At 42.1% G+C, this 12,072-nt stretch overlaps 1 protein-coding gene across 1 annotated transcript; it reads left to right on the top strand.

Moving 5' to 3' along the window:
- Nucleotides 1-770: 770 nt before the first annotated feature.
- On the top strand, nt 771-2,954 carry nkx1.2la (NK1 transcription factor related 2-like,a; the record flags this gene model as incomplete). Its single annotated transcript, XM_083988227.1, has 2 exons — nt 771-987; nt 2,314-2,954. 2 exons carry the CDS (start codon nt 771-773, stop codon nt 2,952-2,954), a joined length of 858 nt encoding a protein of 285 aa, XP_083844353.1.
- Between the last annotated feature and the right edge of the window lie 9,118 nt (nt 2,955-12,072).

Below are 12,072 nucleotides of genomic sequence, written 5' to 3'. Positions count from 1 at the left end.
CTGGAAATAATCTTCAGCTGTTTACTGCCTAATGTTATATCAACACCTAAATATCTCTTGTATATATATATATTCAATGTGTTTGATTCTCTTTTTTCAGTTACTGCATCTACTAACATCTGTGCTCATTACTGACGCCTCCAATAGTTAATATTATAGTGACCTTTCAGTACTTTTATATTTTAATATAAAACTAAGTTATGCTATGCACTGATAGGAAACCTGGTGCTGCTGCAACATTTCCACAAATAGTCAGCAGTTTGTAAGCAGAAACCGTTTGGTTTCGATTAAGGGAAAGTTTTTCTGTTGCTCAGGGGACACGAAATCCCCTTCCTGACAGTACAGCATCTAAAATTGTCCAATTTAGGGAGACAGGACGATCTCTGATATGGATCAAGTGCCATCTGTGCCCAATTTACTTTCAGGTCGTGGATTATTGAATTTAATGATATGGGTGATTATCGACGAATGCTTTGAGCCCATTAGGTGGTCGTGTGAAACACTAATAGTGTTTGTGTCACGTGTCTGGCTGAGAGAGTGGGGGACAGACGCTTTAAAGACCGCGCTCCGGTCATCTCATTCACGCTGCAAGACTGACTGACAGAAGCAGGGGAGCCAAGTCCACACTCCGAGGGGGGATCATCACCACTAATCCGGCTTCATGAAGCTTGAAGACGAGAAGTCGGCGAAACTATGAGAAGTTCCTCTCCACACGCGTAATTACGCACGTCCGTCATTTTTTCTTCTTTGAGGCTCTGTCTGTATAAAGGATGCTGGAAGCCAAGGAGTGTGGAGTGACAATGACGTCCAGTCACAAAATTTCCTTCTCTATAATTGATATATTGGATCCGAATAAATTCAACAGCAAAAGGGTGAACGAACTTTCCATCGCCAAGGAGAAGTTTTCCGTGCCAGACGCAGAGGGAACAAGTTTGGAGTCGGACAGCACAGCAGGCGGAGACTTCAGAGTTGAACTCACGAAATCAGGTAGAGAAAACACACTATTTTACCACGACTTCTCAGCCTATGTATCAAAAATATACGCTACATACAATGTAATGTTTTATATTGTTCTGAATATGCCAATTATTTAAAAGTATCCAGAACTCGTCGTGTCCAAACGCTGTAAAATAAAACCGCATGGATAAAATTAATTCTAGCGATCCAACAATAAAAAACTGTTTTTTCTGGGTCTAGACTTGCACCTGCAAACTAGACGCTATTTTCTATCAGATTTACTGTCATCTCTGTATGACCTTCCCTTAATTTCCAAGGCTGCGTTTCCTTTCAAGGAAGCCACAAAGGCTTGCTCCCAGAGCCCCAGCGTGTGATTGGCACTGGGACAGGCAGGCCAGATAATTGTTTAAATCGTCCCATTGAGGATGCCTCTGCGCGCTTTGATCGATATCCCATTACTGCATCCTGCATATCTCCCTCCAGCACCTTGCAGGTACAAACTTCACACCCCATCCATGTCTGATCCTAAATATCGTTCGATTAAAACTTCCCTTTAAATAGATGACATTTATCGATCCGCCCGCAAATATGAAACTCCATTAGCACGTCACGGCTGAGGTGGCGGAGCTGGATTTAGACGGGATTTCTTTCCGCAACATGACATTTGAGGCGCTGTGTGGTTTATAAATTATTTAAGGATTAGTGACCAAGTCCCCCACCTCCTCCCGTGAGTCTTTGCTCCGTTCCGCTCGGACGACCTCAGCATCCTCACCAAACACCTCACAGATGTCAACCATACAGGCACCTCCTGTGTCTGGTATTCAAACTCCAGTTCAGACTGGACAAAGAGGAGCATTACTGCACAATGAAGATACATTTCTAACTCTGATGTGCCTCGAGGCCTTCAGCTTTTTACATCTGACATCTGGCCTCTGTGGTCAGGAGGAGCTGTCCTCAGCACCACGGCCAATTCAGCACGTTTACTTTTGGGCCTTTCCTCCTATGAATTCACTTAATTTTACTTTGTTAAATTTGTATTACAATAAGGGAGTTACTGTGTCTCTTTCTTGAAACAATAGTTTAATGTCACATTAAGAAAATTAGCAAATTCCACTTTCTAATTAAAGTCAAAATGCTGCTTCTGTATCAAAGCATTGAATTTAATCCAGTGAAAAAGCTTTTGCCACTTGCAGACATATGGACAGGCTCTAGAGTCTACTGTCTACCTTAAAAGGCTGAAACTTAAACTTTACACAGTTTGACCTGGAGATGAAATATGTTTCTCCCTGACACCATATGATTCCTCACATGGTCCCTTTGATGTTGGATATGAACTAACTCCTCTTTTATTTCCAGGGGAAGAGACAGGAGATGAGTTCTCCTCAGCCTCCAGGCATCACGCAGTCGTAGCCGACCCTCTTCTGCTCTCCCCGCCGACCGACACAGACCCCGACCCAGACCCCTGCCTCACCGGGGAGCAGGAGGAGGATGGAGAGCCGGCGACCACCACCCCACAGCAGCAGCTCCCCTCACAGCACAAGCGGCGGCGCCAGGACCAGGCCTGCGCCAAACCGCGGCGCGCCAGAACAGCCTTCACTTACGAGCAACTGGTGGCTCTGGAGAACAAGTTCCGCGCCACTCGGTACCTGTCCGTGTGCGAGAGACTAAACCTGGCCTTGTCTTTGAGTCTGACCGAGACCCAGGTGAAAATCTGGTTCCAGAACCGGAGGACCAAGTGGAAAAAGCAGAACCCCGGGGCGGACAGCACTCTGCAGCCTGGCCCCGGCTCCCTGGTGAACGTCAGTCCGAGCCAGGCCGCCTGTGGGTCGAGCGCCGCCGCCACCAGCTTCCACCAAACTTTCCCCAACTTCAGCTCTGGGAATGTGATCTTCCACACGGCCGGTGCTGTTCCACTTTCATCCACCGGAGGGCTCCTGCATCCCTTCATGTCCAGTGGATTCGTGCAGCCGACTCATTATTTTAATCCACATCTATGAAAGAGGCCAAGACTGACATGTTGCAGCTGGCGACACTTTTACTGGGACAAAATGACTGTAATCAGCTGCCCGGACTCATTGTGGCTGTTGCACCGAGGCCAGGTCATGTTCTACAGAGTGAGGAGGGGGGAAACGCACCTGTTTGTACAAGGTTTCTTGTTCCATCCTCTTATTATCATGGTTTATTTGGGAAGGAGTTTTATTACATTATTAAAGTCTCAGTCTTTCCAGGACTTCAACAAAATGCCAAAACATGTGATCTGCAGCTGAGCCCAACAATGATCTAAACATTCAAACCTGCTCCACTATGCACTGATTGTGTGTCACTGTGTTCCCTGAAACACCCCTGTTCACACTGTGTGTTTATATTACAGCTCATACAGGATCATTTTCTGCATCGGTGTGTTTTACATTTCACAGCGTGGCATATAGTGCAACCATCCAACACCCAGCTGTGTTTCTACCTCTCCTGCACAGCTCACGTCTGTTGCCATTAATGCAACATTATCAGTGTAACTTAATTAAAAAAACATAAAACATCTGCGTGTGTGTGGCTTGCGTATTATCAACTAAACATCAGATCAAATAAGGATGAATCATGTGACATTTTGTATCAACCTTAACATTTGGCAAAAGGTGAAATCAGTAGGAAGTTGGTAATGAAGGTGGATGATCTAAAATGACTCATGCTGCCATCTCCTGGTCAACAAGACCTCAGCTTTTACCTGAAGTAAAGTGAGAAACCTTACTAATGACTTAAGCCTCCAAGCAATTAAATGACTCTAATGTCTAAGTCTTAACAGCAACACGCTGAAGACCAAATTAAATCAGCACCAATTGCCTTTCTCTAAAGTGGCAGAGAGTAATTATCTACATTCCTTCAAGTAGCTGAGGGTTAGAAACAAATAAAGTATTGGGCTAGTTAATCATTTATTAAAAATAATTTCTAATAATTATTATTATAAGTATTTTTATATGTATATGCCAGCAGCTAGTTTCTAGTTTCCTAAAACAAATCCTGTGTTTATAGTTAACATGCTGTCCCTCCAAGTACATTGAAGTAAATGTATAAATGACCAAAATGCATTCATGTCCAACATGCAGTGCCAAGTCTAAAGGTTTTCTCAGCAGTCAGTTTACTAATGATGAAGAAACCATTTATAAATGTTTAATAGATTAGTTATTAGCAATAAATAAGAACAATATTTGGGTTGCCAGGTTGTGGGAAAATCCTCCTCTGCCAGAATATTTGCTTTGCCTTTTTAGATGTGGTTGAAAAAGGAAACCCACTGGCTGTGCAACAATAAACAAACCATAAAAAAACTTTTACTGATGGCTTCGGAGAGAAACTGTGAGATGTGTGACCCTTTATCTGTGACTTACTAACATTTATAACTGGAGTCATGGGGTTAGCTATGAAATAAGAAACCAGAGAAGAGGCCAAATTAATCAAGGAGTGATGCTATGCTGGACCGTAGTTTCCCACAACCTGGAAACATTAAATGCTGCTCTTATTAATCGATTGGGTACTTGCAGGAAATTAATTAATTACTACACACACATGCATGCATACATTCATACATACATAATAAAGTTAAAAACCAAAACATCCATACTGTCCCTACAAGGGTCACAAGTGCTCATTAAAAAGTTTCACTGCAGCAGGGAGAAAAGACTTCCTGCTAATTGCAGCTCATAAACACTTGTATAAAGACTGTGTACATACTGCATCATTTAGTATATATATATAATCATATTATAAATACATTATTATATATATTTTCTGGACGTTATAAATGTAGGGCTTTTACTGAAACATTTACTACTGCTGTGTTGAGTCTATATCCACTTACATACAACAACCACTGAGTGTCACCATTTCACTTCTTTTTCTCAACAGACTGTCAGTTTGCATCATGTGGAGACAGAAGTGTCATAATTACACACCGACTGATCCCTTGAACTATTTATTGAAATGTTGCACTTAGCCTATGATCACCAGTCTCATCAGGTAGAAGTGCACTGATTATCATTTTCAATAATCTACCACCTACACACCATACACTACACTGCATCGTACGTATTTGTTTTGGTAAACAGATTCTTTTTTCTTTTTTTTTTGGTCAGATCATTTTCCAGCGTAATGAAGTCACGAGTCATTTAAATAGTTAATTACCACATGTTTATAACAACATGTGACTGAAGCCCAGTGAATGAGGGAGGATCATTTTCAGCAGGGGCTTTGCCAGCAAATACTGTATATTGTTTACAGACAGAGAAGCTAAATGATGCGGCGGCAGATAATTTAATTTCATTCTCTGCTCTATAGGTGTAATTGATTCAGAGAGATAAACTCTTCTATTACAACTAATTTAAGTGCTTTGCTTGATGTGCAGCATGACTGATGTAATGTATCTCCCACTGAGCAGCTTGGGGGAGAAGCCAGCAGAACAGAAGATGGAGAGAAAAGGTTTTGGTGCCTCAGCTACAGCCCAGTGTGATCAGTGCAGAGGAGAGGACGGTGATAGCAGAGCTTCAAACCCGCTGTCAAGCCAGTAGATGACATCTTTCAAGGGTGTGTTGCGCCTTCACCACTGTGAGCTTGAAATACACAGGTTGAATAAGACGCTTCTATCAACTGTATATGGGCAGACAGTGAGTGTGCTTCTGCTAGAGGAGGTGGAGGAAGAGAAGAGCAGACTGGGAATGGTTGGTAGGCAATTTTCCTCTGACAGATCAGGTTGACGTTGAGAGGGCTGACAAACATCCTTCAATTAGATAGAATTTTCTCACTGCTGTCAAAACCCGGTCAGTGTCGGCCTTGTCTGTCGCTGAGGTGCTGGTATAGTGGCAATTTACTGCTTCCTTTCATCTCTTCTCTTTCCCATGTGAATACCTTTTGCACACGCTCGCTCTCTTTCAAAACACATTAATAAAAATGCGGTACCCCCTCCCTCCATTTAGATTTGTTTGTTCTGACTGGTGCAAATGAATGCCTCCCCCCCCACCTTCCCTTCATATGGTTCAGTGGTATTTTCCATTCCAACAAGGCCTGGCATGCAGCCGAAGAATTTGACAGTTTTGATCAATACTCCAGGGAATCAGGCGTTAGGAACCCATCCCGTATTTTGGCTTGAGGCAACTGTTATACGACAATGTGATGAATAATTTTGCAAGGTATCTAAGGGAGGGGTCAGTAAGGTCTGGGCGAAGAGGGCATGTGTTTAAAATTCATTCCTGGAGAATGCTCTGGGACAAGGTCAGATGTTAATAGTAACAGCGTTTCTAACCTCTGTGTGTGTGTGTGTGTGTGTGTGTGTGTGTGTGTGTGTGTGTGTGTGTGTGTGTGTGTGTGTGTGTGTTCAGTGTTATGGGGAGAAAATTCCATCTTCAGCCCCTGTTCGCTGTACTTATCTCTGGCAGAGAAACGAGTAGGAGGCTTGAATAAATAAAATGGAGCTGAGGATTTCCTGACGTGTGTGTGCGTTTATGTGTATGTGTGTGTGTGTGTGTGTGTGTGGGCTATCTTGAGTTGTGGAGGTCCACAGGGACCGGCATCGTTTCCACTGAGGTTCACGGGTCAGGTGAGGAGAACGGGCGGTGGAGCGGTGGTGGGTGAAAAGAGACATATGAAGAAAGAGAGACAGAGGTTTGCAGGTAGATGCCTGTGGGAGTGTTCTTTCTAAGGAAACAGCCATGCATACTGAAAATACCCAGTATCTGATTCCCTCTAATAATTCATTAAATAAACACACATTACATTTTCATCTGTCTCCTGCTTAAATCAGGTCTTGTCCTTGACTCAACTACGAGAAAAACAAGCTTTAACGCTGATTTAATCTTAGAAAGGTCAAGTGACTGATTGGTTGCATATTTGAATTGAATAAACCACTTAAACTTGCATTAACATTATCGTCATATCAACATAGTGATGCACCCAGCAGGTATGGAACAACATTATGATTCATTTGGACAATGAGTCTAACATTCATTCATTCTTTTAGCTCTGTTTTTGGTCTCCATCTGCTGTTGAGGAAATATCTGGTCTCTGCTGTTACTAGGCAGATAGTGACCAGCGGGTTTATGACCGCAGTGATACTGAACCAAAATATGAAAGCCAAACAAAACAATGTGGTCAATGACACCGAAATGTCCATGGACCTGATGGAAACTGCAGACTCCGATGATAATATTCAGTGGGATAATCACCATGAGATTTCCTCTTTGACATGTGATCCATAATTTATATAAAAAGGTCACAAAGGATGTCACAGTGTTGCAGTAGTTAGCACTGTTGCCTCACAGTAGGAAGGTTGTGGGTTTGATGCCCAGGCCTGAGGCCTTTCTGTGTGGAGTTTGCATGTTCTCCCTGTGATAGACTCTCACCCTACGTATGTCAGCTGGGATTGGCTCCAGCCCCCCACAACCCTGACAAGCAGTAGAGCCAATGGATGGATGATTGTAGCCTGTTTGTCTGTAACAGTCTTAAAACTTGTGCTACAACTCTGCAACAGTATAAACAAATACATGTTTCTATGCGGGAAACAGCCAGTATTTACAAAGAGTGACATTTCACTGAAAAGTCAACAACTGAATGAACTCCGCTTACTAGTACTTCAACAGCAACTCATTGTCTTCGCACAGATATATTTCACTCATAAGAAAATAACGGAAACAACTCATTTGTCATACTGATATTAACAATGAGACAACTAAACAAACCCTCTGTTGAGATGCTGTGTTCTGCACGTTTACAACCCTCTCACTTTGTTTTTAAGAACAATGAGAGACTTTTTTTGTTTAAAAGCAAATCGAAACACAGACAGACAAGTATAGGTCCATTATGGATATCTATGTTATAGATTTGTCTATATCCAGAGCAGCTTTAAAAGCAGCACTGAGGAATCGCCAAGTTGGTTTATTTATAAGCTTCAGTGGCAACAGTTCAGATATTTGCTCCTACACACTCCTTCCTATGCTGCATATTCAAAACTCTCTGCTATTTGTCCATCGGCGTGCAATTTTATTACAGCTGTATTGTAGGAAATGTGCTATACACGGCTGTTTTGTCACGTAACATGGGTAAATGGATTTAACAGACACCAGATCAGCTGCGGTTTCAAGATTAAAAGCTCACTCAGAGTTCACATCTGTAACATCTGAAGACTGCCTTTGATTGGCGAATAAACTTTCCAGAGGAATTGTGAACGCAGGAACGCACAAAAAAAATGTTTTTCTATCTAATGTTTACCAGCGGCCAGCTCTCTGTGAACTCTGGCTCTTGTAAAATTCATTATATCATATACCATCTTTATAAATGAAGGTGTGCAACACAGGAGAATCTGTACTTCTCACATCATACACCTTGTGTATTTCTGTTGCTCTGTTGGGAACATTGCTGCCTTGCTTAGATGCTTCGAGTGACATGAAAGCAAAAGCTAGTCCTGGAGACTTCGCACACATCCTGCCTTTGCTTGAAATGCTAGAATTTTGCTTGACGTCTCTCTTAGACGCTTTGTATTTCAACTGCATCCTCCAGCGCAGCGGGGGCCCCGGCCGAGGCAGGGGGAGATAAAACTGATTTCTTCAGAACCAAGCGGCAGTCAGTCAGAAGGAGCAGCCGACTTGTAATGGTCTTTTAATCAGCTGCAGAAAGTGAAAGTCAGGTTGAGGTTTAAAAGAATGGTGGGGGTGATGGGGGTGGTGGTGGTGGTGGGGGTCCTCAGTGGTTTATGGACATAAGCTGTACAGTACCACTTCATTTCTGGGTCACTTCAATGACAGGAAGTGGAAGTCATAAAAACTTAAACAGCTCCGATAGTAAAAAAAAAAAAAAGAGAGAGGTGCGGATCATCTTTGCACAGTCGTGTAAAATATCTACATTGTGATTGTAACAGCAGCTGTTTCCTTTGGTTAAACCCAGTTTAAATCCTCGAAGCTAAAAAGACAAATTACCCAAACGCAGGACTGCCACTGTGCTTCAGGAGGAACAAATCCTAATGCTTGACAATCCAAATGTTTCCTTCTGTTTGCCTGCAGTCTGTCATCATCTCAGCTGCCATCTCCAGCTGTTACCACCCATTAGGAAAAAATGTAAATGTAAAGAAATGAAATCGTCAAAGTGTTTAAAGTCTGTTAGTTTCTATTTTTCTGTATTCCTAATTAAATCAGAGTTTCTGTTTGGTGTGGCTGATTCTATTTAGACTGGTTTCTGTCTGTATATTTGCCTGAGGGAGGACAGTGTGTTCAGATTTTCAGGGAAAGTCAATATTTTGTCTCATTCAGCCTGGGTTTGCCCTCCCTCATTGATTCGCTCCCTTTATGATGAACAATGTGGTTTTGATAAAGCTATTTCTATACCTCCCGCGTTGAGAAAGTTCACTGTGAGAAACAGAAGATTTGAAGTGGCAAAACAATTAAAGACGCTCAATTGAGCTACAGTGAGAGCAATTATGATTCTGAGTGAGACTCCAGACCTAATCTCACTTCAGGGAAAATGTTTGGATAATTTCCCACTTTGGGTTTTTACTCAAAGACATTCCGGAAATGGCATGCCAGTGTGAGCTATGTCTTTGGATAAATCTCTGACAGGCAATGCCGATTAAGTTTGTCTGGTCCATCTTTTCCCCTTCCTCACAAATCTTTTGACTTGATGTGTTCTAATCCTTGCACACGGGCCAACGCAGACATGTTGATGTGATTACAAGATCACTGGCACAGGAGTCGAGCAGAGGATGAAAAAAAAGGGGGGGGAAAAAAAGAAAGAAACAACCAGATTTTCCAAGGAAAAGGCCTTATGGTTTGGCAAATGAGTTGTAATGTGATTTAATCGTGAGTAAGATGAGGGGGGATTCCAGATTCTTGAATCAACTTGAACTCTGAGCTGAACTGACGGGAGTGTGTTTCCCATCTGCACTCTTAGAGGAGGCTGTGCTGAACTTTCAAAACAGTGGGTGCTCTAGTATAAAACCACTCTACCGTCTGATCAGCTTGGACGACCGACAGAGAAGTCATTAGTTAAATCCGCTGCAGAGAAGAAAAAAAAAAAAAGGTTGTAGTTGTGTAATGCATTTTGTATGAAGACTTACAGTATTGGTTTTCAGCGATGATAAATATTGAAAATCCTAAAAAAGGAATTGATGTCCGGGCAGAATGTGGGTATTGATATAACCTTGGGTCAAAACAGTGCAGTACGTCCTCCAATAATTGGTGAGACTTCCTCGCGCTGCCGATCACTGTTTAATATTCTCTCCACCTCTCCTCTCTCTGAACACTGCAGCTTGACCAGATGTGTTGTTTCACAGATCTGATGCATTCAAAGGTCAGATGCACTAATCACGCAGAAGAGGACACAGTGCTGTTAATTACAGTTTGTCTCAAAGTCAAAGACCGCAGTGCTAGAAGAGAGCTTATCCTCCCTCGTGCACACACACACCAACATGCACACAAATGATCATTAGTGGACATTATCTCGCAACGGCTGCTGAGTGAACTAATGGCAATCTAATGAACTCTTTTGCTGCTGTTAGATTTGGGTAAGAGATGCAACAGTCTGTCCGCCTCTCTCCTTTCATGCAAGGATTCTGCATAGTAGAATTTCTCAATCAAAGCTAAGAGACCCAGAGCGCTGATGAAATTATGATGTTTCTGTGCCGGAGAGTAAACACTCCAAGAAGAGCTGATATCTATATATTTGACTCCGCCACGAAATGCTGGGAAGGCAGAACTGGAGGCAGCAGAGAAGAAACTTTCAGGTTTTTTTTTTTTTTTATGAGCCTGTTTTTTTTTCAATTTTATTACATCAACAGTATGTGTAAAAAACAAAAACCCTGTTTTACAGTGGGATAGGCCTTTATAGGAAGTGTCGATCAACTTCCTATTGATGACAGAGGAAGCTTTGCTACAAATGCACTCTTACAGTAAATCCAAATCTATTAATCAGTATATGAAAAAAAACACAAAAACAAAAACAGAATCATTCAAACATCCGGAGGTAGAAGTGAAACACTAAAAAGCAACAGAGAGAAAAGTCATAATTCCTGAGCTGTTCAATTGTTAAATACTAAATCCGATATACACACACAGTTTTTGCTCCGTTTTTGGTCTCTACCTTCTTCTGAGGGAACGATGGGAACGATCTGGCTCTGTGGCTGTAAGATGCTTCACCACATTCAGGTGAGCAGGTTGTGCACAGTGGGTTTTAGAGCTTTTTTTGCAGAGAGAAGTTGAGGTAAAAATAACTATGACAGAGGTGAGAGAGAAGCTGAAGGCCAGATGCCCCGGAATAGGTATAAAGCATAAAGCTGAGGGATTAACTCATCAATGTTTTCCAATATTAAGTTATTACGTTGCTGAGACATTAAGTCACAAAAAAAAGTAGTCAGGGTTCATCCTATGAGGAACCTGAATAACTGTTTAATATGAAAAATCCTTTCAAGATATTTCAGTCTAGACTAAAGTGATGGACCAATTAGCCCATGCAGCTATCCCTATGATGATAACAGTGTTTAATGGTGTGTTTGAATATGAATACAGCAATTAACACATGCATCATCTGATACATTAGAGCCATCAAAACTGATCTAGGTACCTCTGCAGGGACGTCTATCTGTTAGATTCAGTTAATGGCCACAGCTTGTGCATCTTTGTGAGATGTGAATAAATCGCAATCAATTCAACAGGAATTAACAGCAATTAGACGCGGAGTCTCATGCATATGGATATGCTCTAAACGGGAGGCTGTTTATTCAAATGAGACTTTATCTTCATAAAGCAGCGTCAGTTTCCCAGGGCAGCCGCTTTCACTTGTCAGAAATGAACCATCTCACCTCTTTAAAGTTGCAACCGGTGGGAGCGCCAAAGATGAGCATCATGGCAGCCCCTGACATTTCATTTCTCCCATTTATTATTTTTTTTAAACCTCCTGTTTATTTCTTGCAAGAGCAAAAGGCAGACGTCATAACGAATGGTGAGGAAGTTGGCTCTCCACAACAGAATTAATTTCCTTCCTGTAAAGAGGAAACGCCTCAGTGATTTGAGAGACCTCTATCTGGAGTGATGTGAAGTGAGTTGAAAGGATGTCATCATGATAGTTTTTTCCCCCCCACAGACTGTTCAT

This window comes from Trachurus trachurus, assembly GCF_905171665.1.
Source record: "Trachurus trachurus genome assembly, chromosome: 15".
Lineage (NCBI taxonomy): Eukaryota > Metazoa > Chordata > Actinopteri > Carangiformes > Carangidae > Trachurus > Trachurus trachurus.
The sequence above is the reverse complement of the archived record's forward strand: the minus strand, read 5'-3'. Positions and strand labels throughout refer to the sequence as shown.